The 20,206-nt window shown below is 35.4% G+C and overlaps 1 protein-coding gene across 1 annotated transcript in view; it reads right to left on the reverse strand.

Moving 5' to 3' along the window:
- UNC13C (unc-13 homolog C) overlaps nt 1-20,206 on the reverse strand; it is a 131,350-nt gene that overhangs the window by 61,498 nt on the left and 49,646 nt on the right. The window contains exons 10-16 of the mRNA XM_036389812.2: nt 15,065-15,234; nt 14,114-14,229; nt 12,553-12,716; nt 6,593-6,743; nt 4,142-4,210; nt 2,776-2,865; nt 1,853-1,981 (exon numbers count right to left, since the gene is read on the reverse strand). Of these exons, the coding sequence (XP_036245705.1) occupies nt 1,853-1,981; nt 2,776-2,865; nt 4,142-4,210; nt 6,593-6,743; nt 12,553-12,716; nt 14,114-14,229; nt 15,065-15,234 (889 nt within the window). The remainder of the gene's footprint in view (nt 1-1,852; nt 1,982-2,775; nt 2,866-4,141; nt 4,211-6,592; nt 6,744-12,552; nt 12,717-14,113; nt 14,230-15,064; nt 15,235-20,206) is intronic.

The raw sequence follows: 20,206 nt of genomic DNA on the forward strand, positions 1-20,206 counted from the left end.
CATTAAGATTATATGCGACTGTTGCTTGAATTTTTTTAATGTGATTTACTGTTAGAAATAAATTATTTTGAATGCAATCTATTTATTCTAAATTTTGCATTTTACACTTCTTCACTAAAGCTTCTTGCACTGCTTTGTAATTGTAACTGTACAGAAAATTGTCTGATTAAAATTTCCATATAAAACTGCCCCTGCTGGAAATCTTGTGAACGAGAACTCAAGAGGTGCAGAAATACAGTGAAATGCAGTTAACTCAGTTTTCCAACAGAGTGAATCCTTGTGGATTTTTAAAATTTATTTCAGGATTTCTTATTTCTCTATCATTAAATAGAGTTGTGTGAGAGAAAAATATAATAACAACATTGCCTGTTTTGCCTCAAATATAATTTGAGGGAGAGAACTCTTACTTAAGCAAGTTTTACATTCTCTACCAAGCAGAAAAGCTGTACTTTAAAACCATATTTTAAAATAGACAGGCTAAATGACTGTATGGATCCACATTAAAAAGTTGTGAATTTTCTGAGTACAGAGAAGCTTTTGCAGTTGTCACAATGCTTTGCAGAGGTAAGACTCCATCACTTTCAGCTGTTTACTGAGGACTAGAATCTACTGATAAACTGCAGGCTTATGTAATACCCAGTCTAGCAGCACTTTTTTTATATTTACCAGACAAGATCAAATTGCTGCAGAGTAAATGTTAGTGAGAAAACAGAACAGTTTATGACGTAAATAGATGTGATGCCTGAAGCTGCTCCTTCCACTAATTTATACTCCTACTCAGCTTAAAATATAATCTGTTGTAGGATAAACACACATCAGCACTAAGTGTGGAGTGCTTATTGGTGCTGGTGAGAATTTCTTAGATTCAAAGCTATGGATAAGTTTTCTCAGGAAAAGGAATCCAATGTGGGAAAATAAATTCTCATTTCAGAAATGTTGAAAAGCAAATATCATCTTTCCTAAAACACAGGAATTCATATTCTGGATTTAAGTGAAATATCTTTCACTTAAATAAATAAATGAATTCAAATAAATTTCATTTGATGTCTTATATCATTAGTATGAGTGTTCCTATTAATTATACACCCAAAAAAAAAGTGCATTTGCCAAAGAATTTAGTTAATTCTGTTCAAGGCTGGAACAGTCACAGAACTACTATCTTTTCAGTGTACCATCCAGAAAGCAAATACAAGGTACAGGTGGTAATATGACAAAGAAGTGATGCTCCTTTAAGACAGTAATTAATTCTAACATTACTTATAGAATGACCATATTACATTAAGAAATAAAGAGTATTCTCAAGGATTTTGCATGACATTTGGAACACAACAAATGCTATAATTAATTTGCACTGATAGCTCAACCTGACAGACTAATATTGAGAAATCCTCTGCTTTCTTAAAGCAGTTACTAAAGCTTGGATCCAAGTATGCATCATAGGTACTAAAATATAAGGCTGGAGGATTGTACCATTTTCAGCAAATTAAAATTTTTTTGAAAGCTACGGAAGTGAAATGTTAGATTTTAAATAACTGTTTTCCTGTTACAGATCATAAATGAACAGTGATCAATCAAATGTCATCTTCCCCAAAACCACTGGACAATTTCACAGTTGTGTCCAACTTGATGACTACATTAGGAGGTAATGTGTCCATTTTGAAACTCATGTTAAACATTTTAGAGTTCATAGCTGTCTGTGGGTGTATTTATGGTATGCTGCTCCTCCATGCATAAATAAAGTGAACATCTGAGTGCTTTGATATGAAGGAGCACCAGAAGACTTTCTATTTACTAAAGGCAAACTAACAATAATGATTGAGCAATAGCACAGAACAAGTTCATTAGACCTTACCTGATCCACTAATTGGGAGTAGAGATCATAGCAATTGTCAAAAATGTATTTGTAAGTTGAATCCAGGCAGGCTTTTACACAGTCTTTCACCACAGTACTGGCTCGAGGGGGGCTCTGCAATTCCAGGACCTAATTAAATATTTCATAAATGGGAGAATGTCAGAATTAGATTGAACACAAATATATATATATATATAAGTGTTGAATGGAGCTCTATTATACAGGATGAAAAGTGTTCAAATAAAGCAATGATAAAAATAATTAAGATTGTGTTGAATTAAGATTGATTTAGTTCACAGATACATTAAAACACATGCAATTAGATTTTATCACTAAGTTTTATTTAAATTAAATACTTACATGATGAAAGTGGCATGTGTGCCCAAGAGTTTACATCTTTAAATCTTAGGTTTTACATTTTATCAGGTTTTTTTATTATTTAGGAAATAATTAAACTGTATAATATGTGCTTTCCTTTGAATTACAATTTCAAGCCAAATAGCAGTTATTTATTTAAAGCAAAGGGTTCATCTTTTTACTCCATTTCAGGATACATTAGTTCAAACTTTAACTTAATGGATTATTTTAATTCTCTTCATGTAGCTGCCTAATGCAATGGAATTACATGCTAAAGGTTGCTTTGTGTTTTTATTTTTTCATTCAGTAATATTAATGTGTACCATTCCATTCCAAAAATATTTCCATGCTTGACCACTTAGATCTCAACCTTTGGAGAGACTAAGGCAAATAGCTATCAGATCTATTTTGCTGTTCGGCTTGTGATTTTGTTATATCAGTAGAAAACATATGATTCCTAAGGAGTTCAGCTAAGTATGCTTTATGTGACTTGACTTTAAACTAATTAAAAAGGTATTTTTTTTGTTTCTGTCAGGAAATTTATTTGTGCAAGTAAAGGACAATACCTTCATGCGAAAAAAAGTAATGCTGGTAAGCAGATCCACAGTTGATTTCAGATCCTGGAGTCTTTCAGAATTGCTGGCAGGAAAATTATCCTGGTGAATCAGGGAAAGAGGAATCATGCAAAATTTGAGTTACAGGTAAAATCCTTGAACATCTAGTTAAAAACCCTCAAAGAAAACATAAAGTGCTGCTTGAAAGGATTAGAGATGTTCATGTTACCCAAATTCTGCTTGTGAGGTAGTTAATGATGAGCATCCCTTGGACATGAGTAGGAACACCTTTGATAATTCTCCTGAACTTGTGATATGAATAATTCAAAATATTGTGATATTTCAAAAACATGGACAGAATAAAAAATGTTACAAGAAGTCTGGGAACTGCTGCTAATGAAAATAATTCATGGGTTTTACATGGCACAAACATAATTTGTAGGCATAAATGCAGTAGTAATCTTAATGTAGAAATAATATAATTTTTGCTACGATCTCTGGGTTAACAGAGTGATGTGAAGTAGTGTTATTTAAATAACTTCCTACTTCCTACTAATGAAATATCAGCCTCATGCTACAACACTGTCTGGACAGCATTCTTCAAAATGAAATGATCTTAGCATGAACATATCTCCTTCATGAAGGATATAGTCTTAAAAACTAAGTATGTGCAATTTCCATTCTCTCTAATGCCTTAGGGTTCTTTTAAATATTCCCCTTCTCCTCCAGTTTTGGAGAGCAGGCCACATGAACAGACAAATCCTTGACCTGGAGGCTGCCACTCTAGAAGTTGAAAGGAGAGCCACATGTGATGAAGCCCTAACTTAGGTATTGTCCAAAAGTTTAATGAACCAGTGGACTGGAGAATGAGAGGGAGTTCAGAACCAAATGGTAACTGCCAGGTACCCAGGGTCTGCTTTCCTGAAAGGCTGGCTTTGGAGCACAGCTCAGTGGAAGGAGATTCCATGAGGCAGAAATGAAACTAATTCCTAGCAAATAGAAAAGCAAGGAGACAAGACTCTTTCAACATTTCCTGGATCTTAGCATGCAAGTTGTTGCAAAGATGTCAGGCTCCCAGAAATACAGCAGTATCTGCACTTTGCACAACCTGAGTCAGTGAAGGTAATTCCCAGATGAATTAACTTAATCAACTTAAGACTAGTTATAGACCAATTTAATCAATGTTGTTGAATACTACTCTTTCTTGAATATATGATAACCCCTCGACCCGTTCTTAGCTTTTGGAAAGAAAATACTAAGTTTTTTCTTTTTGTCGAATTGGAATAATATTGGTGTTAAACAGCTTAAATTCTGTAACTTTTTGTTGCAAAGGATTTGGGGGTCTCATGTTGACTCAAATAGAAAATGTTGCACATACCCTGTACTTAGATAAATCAATCCTCAGAGAATTGTGCAATTGATCCAGCAGCTTTATGAACTTTTCTCTCTGTAAAAAGAAAAGAAGAACATGTTGCACTAGAATTTGCAGGTTCCTGTAATTGTTGGGGTTTTAGAAAGCTTCTTTCCACTCTTAACTTATTTGAAAATAATTTGTTTTCCATTATTTCATATACAAGCAATGGTTTGAAACACCTGTGTTTCAAGGCCAGGTGATGCACTTCATTGACTTTATTTTCCCTTTCTATGTTGTATACCTGGTATGCATTAAACACTGTGCAGCTGTGCAATACCTTAGGGAGGTCACAAAGATTTTGCAATGCAACATCTTCCTGTCTTATATTTGCCTTGCAACTGATTAAACTCTTGAAGAAAGCACCTCTCCCTTCCTTTAATAAGTAAGAAATTATGCTCATTTACTACAGAATTTGGTGGAAAAGTATGATTGAAAATTATACTTCTGAAACAGTGACTTTTGTAGGAATAAGGTAAGTAATACTAATACAATGAAATTAAATTTTTTCCTTTCAAATGTGAAGATTAACTTGTTATCTTGATAGATGAAGGAGCAGTGAAAGTATTTTGCTGTGAGATTTCCAGCTGAGTTGTGCCATTCTCAAGTAATACTAATGAGTTTCTAATTACCATGTTAGAACATATTCCATAGTCTACTGCACAGAACTGTGAAATCTGAGCCTATGTGAAAGCAGCAGACTTCTGGAAGAAGCAGGAGCTGATAGCTCTCAGAGTGCACTGATTGTATCTGTACAATACAAATGTGATGATCAGGAACTTGAAAATAGAGTCTGTGCATGGTCTCTCATCAGTGGAGTTCTAACCTACACCAAACCCCACTAATTTGGCACAGCTCCCTTAAGGGATCAATCAAAATAGAAATTTTTTGTCATGTTATAAAGCTCTACTGAAATATTCAGTCAGCCAAATCATTCCCAGCTGTAGCCTGAGGACTTGAATTTGAGATGTTCTTTTTGATGAATGATGTGCAGCTATTCACTAACAAATGCCTTTTGACCCAGGAGAGAAGAATAATCTCATATTTTGCCTATAAGTCAATTGTTTGAAAAAGAGCTCCAAATCTCTTTTAGTGATGCCTACTACTCTTTTTCCATCCATCTGTTGAACTATGAATTGGACTGGAATTGTGTCAGAGGCAAACTGGCATTACCATCAGATAAAGGACTTAATCTCTGACCAGTCTGAGGACAAAAGTAGTTTTGATCATTAGAAAAATGGGAAAAAAGGATAAAAATCCAGCAAAACCATTCTATATTTCAAAAGTTGCATCGAAGTCAAAGGTTTAATAAAGCTTAAACTAATTGAAAGAGAAGACTTGTTTCAACAAAGATATTAAGTAATTCTTGGTTTACACATCCAAATGTATAATTTCATAATTTTATCTTGAAAATCTGAAATTAATAATTCCTCTATTATTCTAATACTGGAGAAGAGTACTAGTGCCTCTACCACTACTTCAAATAAAATTTTGATTTTGAAATTTTAACGTGTATTTAATAAATTTTAATTACGATTAATATTTTATTTCATGTCAATAAATGGTATTTTATGAAAATATTACATCAAATACATGTTTGATATCAACCTTACAAATAAAAACTTTACTAAAAAAAGAAAAAAGAGGAAAGAATAAACACATTTTTCAGCATAAGATTGTGTTTATACCCTCTGTATCATGCGTAATACCAGAGCTATGACGGCAATCTCTTTGAATTATTGCTCTGCCTTACTGCTCTCAATTCCTCTAAGAGTTGGTGAAGAAATCAGAATAGGGAGTGAATGGATCTTTATTTATTATCATGTTCAAAGACTAGGAAGTCCATGCTGTGAGATAATTATCCACAGAAGAAAATCTAGCAACAACAAAAGAAGTATTACCACATCCTGAAATGCTACTATTCCTCCTAAAATTCCTGATACCTAAATCCAGGACTTGGACAATTCACCAGCAAAAATTTCAGCAAAAATCAGAGAGAGTCTATTATTATGGATCTTTGTGAGAAGAGCAGCACTTATGGCTACATCCATTAGGTTCACATGAGTTCACTGATGACACAGACCAAGAAAGGAATTGCATCCAATACTTAGTCTACTGCAGTTACCACTTTGCAAGGCCCACTGCAATAAAGCAAAAACCTGTTTGTTAGAGATTTTAGTGCTGTGAATGTGTGCCAGTGCTTTCTACCCTCTATGCCTCACAAGGAGCTGAGTAGCATCTTCTCTGGCTTTTACAGATGATTGATTTTAAAGATTCAGGGTAAAATTTTCAAAAGCTAACAGCAACATTTACTCTTTAAAATGAGCAATTAAAAAAATATCAATGTAGAAGTTAATATGAAATATACTAGGAAAAAAAAGAAAAGGACCAGAACTCTATTAAAGAAAATCTACTTACCCCAAAGTTGGTAGCAGCAAAGCGGTCTGAGGCAGATACATTAGTTGCTGCTGTTGTGTGAGCATAAAAAGCATTTATATTGGCCAACAATGTACTCATAACTGCTGGAACACCAGGGCACATGTATTTAGAAGAGAGACAGGAAAAGTGCCTGAAATTCAAACAAACCAACAGTTATTAAATATGGCATGGAATCTGCTTCTTCTCCCATTATAATTTCTTTCTAACTCTAATTATGTAACTTTCAGGCTACCTCGTGGAAAATTGTACAGATGTATATGAAGAAAATCCAGACATGTTTGATAGAGTTGCCACTTGTTGCACACTGATATTTTCAAACTGGCCACATTAGATTCGCATTCAGTTCTTACTCTGTTAATCCTAAACACAAAAACATGACTTAATGATTTTAATTGCTATTCAACAAAACATTAATTATTAAAGAAAACCTAAAAAAGAAAACTCTAACTCATCATCATGGAAAGTCACAGAGATCCATAGTAGAAAAAGATTTAATTGTTGTCAACTAAAAGACTCAAACCAGCATTTTAGTGTGGCTTTTATTTCACCCTCCATTATTAATGAAAGGTGCTTCAAGCAGCTTCTGGGTTCGCCTTGATTTTAATTAGGCCATAACTGAAACTCTTCCACTTGATCCAGGCCAGTAAAATTTAGGTAATCAGTCTGTCAAACACAAAGCAGCCAAAACCAGAGGTGCAATGTAGCAGCACCGTTTACTTGTTTAATGAAACAGGAGATGCCTGCTGGAAGCATACAAAGGGCTTATAACACAACAAAACCTGAGAGGTACAAATGAATGAAAGATCTGACACATGAGGAGAGTGAACATTATAATTTTAAACATAAATTCCTAATTTCAAGATCTATAATTAGGCAGGACTGGGAGAGAGAGAAGAATAAACGTACACAAATAGGAAAGAGAATGAAGGAGATTAGGAAAAGATGATGGTAAAAATGGGTGTACAAACAGAAGAGGATTAAGAAATTCCAATCAGGGTCTGTATGACTGAAGGTCCTGATCTGGCCACATGCTCATCTTAGCTGGAGTCTCTGGCTCCTCTTTCCTGTTCCTCCTCAGGAGCATAAGGCAGAGCAGTGTGCTGGGCCTGAACCACCTGGGCACTAATGCCCTTCCAAGAAAAAAATTAACACAAGGTACAATGCAACTTTCCTGCTGAACTTAAGCCAAATGCCCTTAACTATTGTCACTGCCCAAATCATCTTTCAAGGCATTATTCAAGACTGTTGTCCTGTAGGAGCAATTATTAAGTGCCATTATCTGCATTTTACATAACTGAGAGTAACGGTTCAAAATTACGCAGAAACCAACCAGGACTAGAGCCCAGCATTCCCAGCTATGTGCTCATGGAATGGTGTTACCAAAACTTTAATTCATAGCCAGTAATTTCAAGAAGTTCTTTTGAAGACTGAAATGTGAATTCAACAAAAGAAAAACACAGGTCTCTACCCCTCAGAAAAATCTTTCAAAACATATGTCACATGTCTCTGTCAAGTAGAAGAATAATACTTTCCTTTTTAATAAAATACAATAGTGATGTCAGGTGGTTCTCACCAATAAAGGCAACCTTTAAAGCTAATAGAAATATCTCCTTATCTGTGAGTGAATTTGGGAAATATAGGTAGGGACAATCAGAAGCAATTATCAAAAAATCGACAAAATAATTAATACTTTTAATATTGATGACCTTTATTTTCCAAAAGTCTTTTAGTGGACTTAAAAGTCCTTAGTGCATGAGTAACATCAATCTGGAGATAAAAAGGCACTAATAACCCCACTGGCCTTAGAGTCATACCTGTAACACATGCTCTGCTGAGGGAGGAGGCAGGCAAAAGGAGCAGTCAGCAGCAAAAAAAATCACTGAGATTGTCTCAATTGCCTTCAGGGAACATAACAGACTATGGAAATATTGTCTGGGTCAAAATTTTAGGGTGTCTTCTGAAGGTTCCCATAAGCATTTCACAATGAGCTACCTGTACTGAATTCTTATATTAAGAATAGACCCTAATTGTACCAATTTTTCACAAGGAAAATTTAAAGCAATTGCTGTAATTTATGTCCTTATTGTATCACTGCACTGTTTCACCTGTAATGTGCTTAGTGAAAATTATGATAAAGCATGTGTGCCAGATTTCTCTTTCTCTCCATCATTTAATTAAAATCTCTATAATGTTCACAGGACCTATTAAGTACACAATATGGGTCATGACTCAGAGTGCTGATAACTCAGATTATCAGCTACCTGTGAGATACCTGGATTCCTTCTGCTTGCTAAAATGAATAAATCAAAGTAAACACCTATCCTTGTTTTTGCTGGGCTTTGAAACAGTAGCCAGTAGCATCAGTTATGAACAATTTCTAGTGGACACATAAAGTCATAGAAACCACTGCTAGATCTCACACATTTTAGAGCAAGGCTGCACTGCATAAGCTGAAACCAGGCCTGCTTGCTCCAACTTTCTTACTATGCAATTTTCTGACCAATAGACAGTGCCTGGGATTTTTCCAATACTTCTGTTAGCATGAATTAGCAAAGAAAGGAGTCTAATTGATGTGCTGTACTCATCAGCAAGCAAATGCTATCAATAAAAAATTAGTTTAATGGGCGATTTGTGTGCTTTCTGTAATGCTGCCACATTAATTGAAAACTAGCAGGAGAACAAGATGACATAGTTAGTGCCCATTAACCTGCTGGAATGAGAGCTATGTTGTGATTGAGAATCATTAGTTTCTACCTGTGGTGACTCTTGCCAGTAAGAAGTAAAGATCTTAATAGAGCTTTTATTGCACTTGACTCTATTACACAGTAAATTCAGGCTGCTGATATTATGTGTAATTTCAGCGTCTAGTCAAACACTGTTGCAATACATGCTCAGATTTTTGCCTTCTAAAGAGAAGTAAATTAAGTTGAAAGATGAATGACAGGAAAAAAGTTACTTTTTCCTCACTGCAGAGTGTGGCTTAATATATGTAGGTAAATAAAATTTCAGTTTGATTCCTTCTAGACATTGAATCTACAGCATAAACTGCCATCAGTCACCACAGTCATCAAAATAAAGGGCAGCTGGATCACTGTGCTGTTTTTCTACTTTTTCTTCCTGCTTTTTGTGATACTTATTTTCTTCCCTACTGTCTCACACATCCCTGCTTGTACTTCTGGGAGTTACACATACCAGTTGTGTGGCTAACAGTGTCTGTCTGGCTGTTACCCATCAAAAAACCAAAAAAAATTCTCATCTGAACCATGTAAGAATGACTGTAATGGTCTCGCTTTTCTTTTCCTAGAACAGACTCCATGAGGAATGGCAGTATAAAATAGTCATAAAAAAGAAGAGTGGATTATGTAACCTATATAGTCAAGACTTCAAAGAGCTGTAATTACTGCAACAGAATCAGTCTTTTTGTTGTATTTTACTATGGGTCAATGGCTGTTTTTCTATTCACATGAATTCCACATTTGTACCTTAAAGCAGATTTCCTTCCTCAGGAACTGTACACTCGTAATCCATATCTTGAGAGTAAAACACTCCATCTAAGTCAGCATCTTTAGGGGAAAAGTGTCTACATTTATCTCATAAAAATGTGGAGATGTTCCTATCTCCAGCAAGAGGTGCAACCACACCTGAATTCATTATCTTTCTAATTTGGTGAGAAAGGTCTAAGTAGGGACAATGATTAGAGCAGATAGGTAACCTGTGTGGTATCTCCTGGTCTGATTCCCACATTTCAGTATGAGTATATTCACTGTGTTTAGAAAATCAAGACTAAATTTTTGAAATATTATTTCTGTGCTCTAAAGAAGAAGATAGCTATAACTACTGAGGGTCAGAAGGAAATCTTCAGGATTTATTAAGAGATCATAGATTTTAAAGCCACTATAATGAACCAGAAATAATAGACAAGTGGGATTGTTTATTGCTGTAGTGGAACAGGATGCCAAATCAGTTTAGACAGGGGTACTTTAGAGAAGCTTAATCAGGTTTATGTTGTGTAGAAATGCAGAAAGGCATATGCTCCTACTCCAGCATATGGCATCTATCTAGACTTAAAAGGGTCAAGAATGACTATCATTTAGTGGCACTGGAACTTTTTGTAATAGCTAACTTTAAAACAAATATGAATTCAGCATCCTAAAACTCACGTAGCCTGATAAAATGCAGATGCTCTCTGGGGTCTGGATCCCGGGGTATTAAAGCTTAATCAGTTTTGCATTTACAAACACAAACATTTTAATTTCCAATGTTACCATGAGACATGCAGTAGAAGTATTCTGCAACTAGATTCTCAAGCAAAAAATTCTTACACAATATTCCTCTGGGCAAAGTGATTACATTCAAATTCTCTCTCTGTTATATAGTAGAAAATTGCTTTTGTTTTAGTAGAAGATCTTTGTTACAAAATGCAATCTGATAATTCTATTTTCCAAATCAAGAAGCTGTACATTTTCTTCCAGCCACTAAAATTGTTCCAGAAGAAAAAGGTAATCTCATAAAAAGAATAAAACCAGGAGATAATAGTCCAAAAGAAAATTCCTCATGACAAATAGACTTAGTGTCTTCACTACTCTTCTTCCCAAAGTCTGAATGCTCTGAGATGCGTCTGCAGATGATTCAGCAAAACAACGGATATGAATATATATTTTTCTCCAAGTATTACATGAGATTACATGCATCACTGATTTTATTCCCAACTTAAACAGGCTGGGGCTGTTCCCTCAAAAAGGCAGTACTCATTATTGACACGAAACATTTTAAAATACAAAAGGATGTGGTTATGGGGACAATGAAATCTTAGCTTTTATTTCTTGTGACTATCTAATATTAAATTCACTTTCTCATTACATCTGCCCTCAGATACCTGGTTTGCAGTCAACAACAACAGGGAAATTTGGGGGGAAAGGTACAGAAGAAAGCAAGAACAAAAAGAGGACAAGGCAAAATAGGTCAATTAACTTAAAATGGCTTGGTTGGAATTAATTATTATTAATCATATAATCATTAATTATTCTCTGCAGTGCTGCGTAAGTTCCTTGAAGGAAGATCATTATAAATATGTATATTACAAAAATATATTCCCTGAACTTCTATTAGATGAACAATACAAGAATTCACAGACAGCTACATAAAGTGAAAGACAAGCTCATTGCAATAGTAGGTGGTGTCAATATATTCTGTAAATAAAAGAAAACTTGAGATTTTTAGGTATCTTCTTACTTATTCTAAGACTCTTCTTTTTAGGAGGTAATGAGATACAAAAATATGAGAGATGTTCTGATTAAAAATCCCACAATACCAGGTTGCTGTGAGAGAAAAGCCTGTAGTTTTTATTTATAGGACTCACTTCGATCTCCTGTTTTTCTACAGCTCTAGCAGAATATAGTCCTTTTCACCAGAAAACTTTTTGCTGGATATATTGAGAACACATGATGGATCTCACATGTCTGGGCTCTATGGTGCTGTGTTCTAAGGTGTTCAGACAGATACTTTAGAATGGACGATGCAGTAATAGGGCTCAGTACTGTTAAAAATGGTTTGCACAAATTATTTACACATATTATGGAAGCTCACTGTAGCCACTAGTGAGCTTCCATAGTAGTAGAAAAGAGTACAAAGCTTCTGAAACCCTGTTCCAGCTGCATCTGGAACACTGGAAGTCTTTCTGAACTGTGCTATATGTCAGTATCATAAGGATTAAAGAATGCATTAGCAGTAATACCAGTAACAGCTTATAAAATGCTTATATCTTAAAGCCACTGCAGATGAGAAGCACTTTAATGAGAATCAGATGGTCAAACTGATAAGAATTTAAAGTCAGGAATGGAAGAGAAACAGTGAATGAATTCACAAAGGTTTGAGACTCGTTACTTCCCTCAAACTCATTGTTGACAGCAAAGCAGAAAGCTGGCCATGATGATACTTACGTCATAGCTTGATAAATGTATTCAATTCCATAGCGCATTGCGAATTCATCCACAATTTCCTGTGCAGCATCATCAAAGTAAACCTTCCAGGCCTCATCACCTTTCACCTCGGGGATTTTCACCACACCATTCGACTTCACTTCCGTCAGGTAATGGAACAGATTCTAAAGGTAAGAAATGTTTCAAAAAGGAAAGTTTGGCTTTTAAGAAGCATTCTGAAATATATGCTACATATAGTCTTCAATATGTTGTTAGTCAATTTTTAAATTGTTTGTTTTTCCAAAGACTGGCTCAAACTAGTCAGCAAGCTTGTGATTCAGCACATTGTATCTTCTTGATATAAAGTCCTGCCTATTAACTGGCACAGAAAGACTGCAACATAAAATAGTGCAGAAACTTCTCTTTTATATGCCCTTGTTAATGAATGAAATCATGATGTTATAATACTTATTACAGAGTGTTTCAATTTCAATTGTATCTGTGACCAATAAATTTCAAATTCATTATTTAAGCCCTTCAGTTACAGGGAGCTAACAGAAATACTGCAGGTGCCTCTCTCGTTGTTCAAGGTGTGCAACAAAACTTAGTTTTAGTACCCTTGGGAGCAAAGCTAGGATTTGACATTCATGGCATAGAATTCTTCTCAGATTGCCTAGCTCCATATGTATTCACAAATTTTACAACTTCATATGTATCCAAAAAATCCAAAAGATTTTATTTCCTATTTTCAGTGATTGGAAAAAACCTCCTAAAACATCAAAATACTTTCAGTTTTGCTAATTAGCCCATAACTGTCTCTTGGATTCGCTTAAAGCATTTGAATATTGTCATTTACTTCATAAGTCCAACATTTGCAATTTCAGGTCAAAATTGATCAGGAAAAATGCCCTAAATATCTGATTTTACAAATGGTGAACAATGGGAATCTGTGGCTACATGCCAGTGGTGAACCTTCATGTATTAGTATCAGCTTTCAGAAACTACTTGTATTTCCAGAATAGAATTTCTACATGGATCTCTATTTGAAGAAGAGTAATCAATTACAAAGAAAATCTTTCAGAAGACACACCTATTTATCAGTGATTATTTTTTTTAATGTTGACAAAAGTAAGCTAGATGAAAGGAAAATTAGATTTTATAGAGTTTGCGTTTCTCCCTTTTCTCACTCTCCAAAATATGTATTACTGTAGAACAAAAGAAATCCTTTACAGTATACTTGTGTAATATATAGAAATGTTTGTATATTCCTGATGCTAACAATCAGGTATCTAAAGGCTAAATCAAAAAACAGTACAGGGAGAGTTTACCTGGCTCAACCTCTTTTTCTAACACCTCCTGGCAGGAATGATCTGTTTGTTGGTGGTCTTATGTTGTTCTACCCTTGCCTCTGAACCTGATACTTCCTGAGCCATACAGAATGGGAAATCTAAAATAAACTTGTCCTCGAGTACAGCAGCAGTTATTTGTTTCAGTGCTCTAATGTTCTGTAGCCTTATTTCTTTATCCATGCAACAACTGAACAGTAATTTCTATACTGTATACTATAACTTTTCCAACATACCTCATGTAGACAGGTGTACTGCACATGATAAGGAGCAACTTTCTCCTCTCCTTCAATTTCAACATTGATTTTCAGCCTAATGGCCCCAGAGACAGCTGATTTATCTGTTCGCTTTTCTGAAGTGTGGAAAAATAATACATTAGTAACTACCAAGAACACATGTATGTCATATGAAAAGCTTTCATAAATCATTCTAGTTTAATCTTTTAAAGCTAGGGAGTCCTGCTGTTGAAAACAAGAATGTCTTTTAATACCTCACACATGATTCAGGCCACAAAATGGAATATCTAACTATGAAGTAAAGAATCTCTTATTTTATCTCCCTCATTCAAGCAAGGCTACACAGCTATTTATTTACTACTTTCCCCTTCTCAACTGAAATTACTGTAATTTTCTACCTGACATCTGTACTAAATATTATTATTTTCCTTTAGTTATGAAGACTTTACCAACAAGCTGGACTACTCTGAGTGTGATGGGTTGATTCTGATCGGTGCCCACCAAGGCTGCTCCATCACCTCCCTTCCTCTGCTGAACAGGGCACAGAAAATCTAATGAAAGCCCCATGGGTCGAGATAAGGATGGGGAACAGATCACTCACCAGTTACTTCCATGGCCAAAACCAGATTCAACTTGGGAGAAAATCAATTTGTTACCAGTGAAATCAGAGGAGGATAATGAAAAATAAACCCAGATCTTAAAACACACCTTCCCTTCACCTATCCCTTCTTCACAGGTTTACTTGATTCCTGATTTTCTCTACCCCCTCCCTGTCAGTGTCACAGTGGGATGGGGCAGTGTGGGTTCTATCTTTCATTTTCAAATCAACCTGTTATATTTAATATTTTAAAAGTCATACATTGGTACCAAAGCTACAAATTTTGAAGTCACAAAGTTAAAGACAGTAGTACTCTACCTAAATTTGTTTTAAAAAATCAGTAAGAATCATACCTAAATTATACCATACATCCATTTCTCCACTCAGTGTTCTTACTTCAATGATTGTTTGCCCAAGGAAATCATCTGATTCCTTTTTGAAATGCTGTTTTACTCTAGATTTGATATCATCATCTTCATCCCATACTCTTACTTTTATTCTATCTGTAGAGTTATGACATTCACTGGAAAAACAAAAACAAAACACAAAATGTGAGTGATATATAAACTATATTGCTCTGTACTGCTGTCTAATTCATTAAACTCAATCTCCACACACTTGCTTAACTGCACCAAATGTCAAAGCACAAACAATCTGCAATATCAACAGGAAAAAAAGGCCAACCCAGATGGCCAGAGACAAAAAATTTTCTCTATGTATGAGAATTATTACATATAAAGAGAATAAATTGATTGAGTTACATATACATAAAGATTGTATTTAAGAATGTCAATAACTGGTCATAAATTTTTTTTTTATTTGAAATTCATACTTTATGCTATTATGTAATGAGTATCTTAGGAAAGATATAGTTAGGTCAGGTTTATTTGTTTAGGAATGCCAAGTAGTACTCTGGAGTAATACAAAAAGCAAGAAAAAAATTAAAGAGTAATTCCAGTGTGTGTCAGGAAGCTTTTGTTAAAAACCAAAAAGTATGCACCAACATCCCAACAAGGAAAGAAAGGCAATCAGAAAAACCCAGGAAAATAAGTAGCTGCTTTTTAAAAAAGATCCATTAATGTTCTTCAAGACCTCCATTAACTGGTAAGGAGAAAGAGTAGGGACCATGCCATGTTCTAAAAAATTTCTTGTAAATTTAAGTGGCTTACTAACACCTTCTGGGTTGAGCGGATTTGAGAAAGTTCTGGATGTGAGAGGGAATGAGGTGGCTTCACTTTCAATCTACAGAGTACACAGAGGAAAAACATTTTTACTCCCAGCTGCACCCTGCATTTATTTGCACAGAAATGGAAAATAAACTCTATTAATACTTATTCCCATAAGGCACAGGACTGTTTACTATTTGTTGGTGATGGCTTCTGATGACTTGATTGGAATATCCCAACACTGACTGCAGAGGTTTGGGTTAGTGAAAAACTTTCTGCTGAAGTTTGACTAGTACAGAGCTGGCATCAGTTAAATAAATCCATACCATACCCATGCATCCATATGAAGTATTTTTTTTAATCATTCACTAGTGCTACAGAAGTATTTTTTATATTACATACCTTTGTTTATCTTTAAATACTTTGAAGCATAGCTGTTAATTTTCATCTTCAGCAGGGCATTACTTTCACAGTTGATTAAGAGTTTTTACTCAAATTCTATTCCAAGCACTATCATTACTTAGTGATCTGTCTCTGTTTCCAGTGTTAAAACAGTAATACTCCAACTTATCTTCCAAGCAGAACCCCTCAGGGGTATTCTAAGAATTAATTAGTGGTGGTAATGGGCTTTGGAAGTATAAAGTGCTGTAAATGGAATTATTATTGTCAAGGCCAATCAGACACTAAAACTGGCATGCACAGCTTTTATTCTGCCATACTGTGACATCATTCAGTATCACAGAAATCCTTGTGTCTGTCTGTATTCCAGATTTTAACTTTGCAGATAATTCTGGTAATTAAAATGCACATTGTTCTGTGATTAGCAAAACTAATAGAGTGCAGTTTCCTTTTGTCTTACTACTGGCTTCCCTGACATCCAACCAACTACAATCACCTGACTGAATCTTCTCCCATAGCTGGGGTTTTCATAAATTACCCCTTTATGTGAACTCCTGGTATCTGTTATGGGATGAGCTCATACTGAGGACAGTTAGTATCTCATCTCTCTCTAACCACATATTTTCATAGAACATTACAGACACACTATTTGGCAATATGGGAAATTTCTCTGACTGATCACAAAATTCAAAGGCTATTGGCAAGAACATACAAAATATAAGAAGATAGAGGTGAACCAAATAAGCATTGCTGCCTTAAGAAACTAGGCTATTTAATTCTCCTAAAATGTAGCTCTAAGTTACTACTTAACATTGCTAAAGTCCAGCATTGCATTTAGCTTTCACCCAACAGAAATAATTGACAGGGGATTTCTACAGTGACATAGGGAGATCTGTTACTGGTGAGGTATTTCTGTGACCCTCATCACCATACCTGTGCTTTTAACAGAATCTTATTCCTGCTTTGATTCTCTGACAGATGCTGCATATAAAAAGTCATTGTGTACTTCAGCACAAACATCATATTTCTATTCTTCTGAGACAACATAAATTTCCCTCTGATATACACTTATTTGTTAAAGAAATATTTATTCAGATGGTCAGGATTCCCTGATCTCCTCTGTTGTCCTCAGCATCCTTTTCTCCTTTAATCTTAGGTTAGTGAAACGTGGTGAGACCAGGCCCAACCAATGTGTTAACTCATGCTCATCTTTGTGTCAAAACTTCAGCACAGAGTCAGCTCTGTCACTTTTGTAATGCTCCTCTTCAGGACCACAAAAATAGCATGAATTTGTATTTAAAAACTGAAGAGTGGATGAGCAAATATTTCCTCCTGGCCTGCCCTGTGGCAGTGTGACTGCAGGGAGTTACTGCTAAAGTTCCAGAGCTGTCTCTGAATGATCCTGCTCACCTGCCCAGAATCAGAAACAGCCCTCTGGAATGACATGCATGTTCTGCTTTAGTCACTGCTAACATCTGTCCAGAAGCTCTGCGTGGAATTCCTACTTCTGTTTACTCCAGGAAAATCAACCCAGGGAATTAAAGGCTAGACAACATATGCTTGTTTCAGTGTTCCTCTTCTAAGCACTCTGCTTTATGTGCTCAGTAAAAGCATTCACAGAAGTGTGATAGAGGAAGATGAGAAATGAATTGTTCTCTAGCACACAGAGAATTGAGGGTACTGATGCTTCTGAAAACTAGAGAATTTGTAGTCTATTCAGAGATGCAAGACAGAAGAGACAGTTTTAATAATTCACCAACAAGCTGGTGACACTACATTACTTCTGCATTTCCAGAATGCCACACAGACATGAAATAATCCTCACAGAATTCCAGCTTATTCTAATGGTTAGAGTAATAAAACTGGAATAAAAAAGTATCTTTACAACAGTACCCCAATGTAAATTTAATATTAGATGCACTGGCATGATCTTATTGTACATATCCCCTGAGAGATCTGCACCCAGTGTTAAAATGGCAACTAAGTGATACTGTGCTACCCTCAGTAAGTTCAGAAAGCCACTTATTGCTATTATTACCCTCATGTTTATTATTAGTACTATTGCCATTACTGCAATCCAGGACCAGATCCACACCACTGCTATGTCCACTTTGTTCTTAGGTATTCGGAGACAGTTCCATGGTCCCTCAGGATATGTCTCCCAGAATTTCATTAGCCCAACTGTTGGCAAAATTTTTTTGAAGTCTGATTTAAAAGTCTCTAAATGTAATTTGTGGCTATTACTTGTTCTACTATACTATTACTTGTTCTGTTATTCTTGTTCTACTGTAACAGTAAGCATGGAAAATAGATTATTCCATTCCTCTTTGCAGGAGAAAGGATGTGTTTAAAGACATCCTTACCTCCACTACTTGTCTCTTCTCTAGTCTGGACAGTCCCAATTCTTTAGCAGTGTTGACACGGGCCATGCTTTCTGATAAAGTAGAATGAGACTAATTATGTTTTTTCTTGCATTATTTTACTCTATCATAACAAAAAGAGAATTGTATAATTAATCTGGATTGACAGCAGTTGGAAAAAAAGACTCAGACCATGCATGCTGTACTCTAAACCTGAAAAATATAATCACTGAACAAACGATTTATCATTGGAATTGCTTCTTAGAGGTGTTCTGCTCTCTTGATTTGGGCTGAGGCTGTGAGATACAGTTATTTTAATTAGCAGAATGTCTCAGGCTGATTATTGAAGAACTTTTGGGATGGATGAATATAGTAAACTAATGTGTAGGTTTTATTACTCAATTAGTTCTATGTAATACAAGTCTTTGTTATATACTCTTGCCTAGGAGGCAATCCTTGAGCTATTTCAACAATTCTGGCACAACTGTGCTTAAATAGCACTGGAAACTGGAGCATCATTTAGGCAGTTAACCAACCATGTTATCTTCAGGTACAGTGAAGATAATATTTTTTAAAAGTCAGTCCAGCTGATCAAGCATGCACAAAATAACATTTGAAAGGGACTTTGGCCACTGACAGTAAATATTGCTTAAAATGAATCCACTAGTAATTTATTTCTGATTAAATATTGTGTGAGTGCCATGCTTTAAAGTAACTCTAAAGAAAGAACATCTACAGCTGGATGACTGAAATCAGTTTGAGCAAATGTCTTCATCCACTGAAGGTAGCAATATAAATCCTATGAAGATATTTATTAGAGCCCTTATGCTGTCTTAGAGACAGCCAAAATAGGAAAAATAAATAATGTAAAATAATCATCCAGTTATTTGAAAGATGTCTACATTATAAAATTGTATCTGAGGTATTTATGAATGGTCAGAAGAAATGTGGTACCTGCAAAGTCAGCAGGGCAATTTGGAGATGTGTGCTAGCCTAGACAACACTGTCAGAAAAACCTGTTTCTGTATGTCAGCAACCAACTGTTGAAAATAGTCAAGAAAAGAATGAGAGTAGACTTTTATTATAGTGTATCAATAAAAAGGTTTCTAGAAAGCTGAAAACTATACAGCCAAATATATCTTCCTGTAATTAAAAAAAAAAAAAAAAGAAAATGCAGTCTCTTTTTCTGTATCAGATGCCACACTCAACCACAAAGAGAAGGTGACAGCTGCAGGACTCTACTCTGGCATTGAAAGAAACTCTCCTATCACTGATGTGTCATTGAAAAAGCCCTCAAACTTCTCTGTTATCTCATTTCTAATAATGCCAGGAGAAAGGATCAAAGCCCTTAGCACCTATGTTACATTCATTAAATGAACATCTGCTGGCCTATTTACTTCTCTACCTTGTGCACCACAAAGCTCTATTTTAGTTATCCTTCATGAGGTCCCCTGTTCAAACCTATGCCAGTGTCCCATGGTCATTTAGCAGGGGGTCAGACTGCATTTTGTCAGAAACATTTTCTCACTGTTACCATGCAATCATATCTGGGTCACGTGTGGTTCTAAGA

This window comes from Molothrus ater, chromosome 13 (assembly GCF_012460135.2).
Source record: "Molothrus ater isolate BHLD 08-10-18 breed brown headed cowbird chromosome 13, BPBGC_Mater_1.1, whole genome shotgun sequence".
In the NCBI taxonomy this organism is placed as follows: Eukaryota; Metazoa; Chordata; class Aves; order Passeriformes; family Icteridae; genus Molothrus; species Molothrus ater.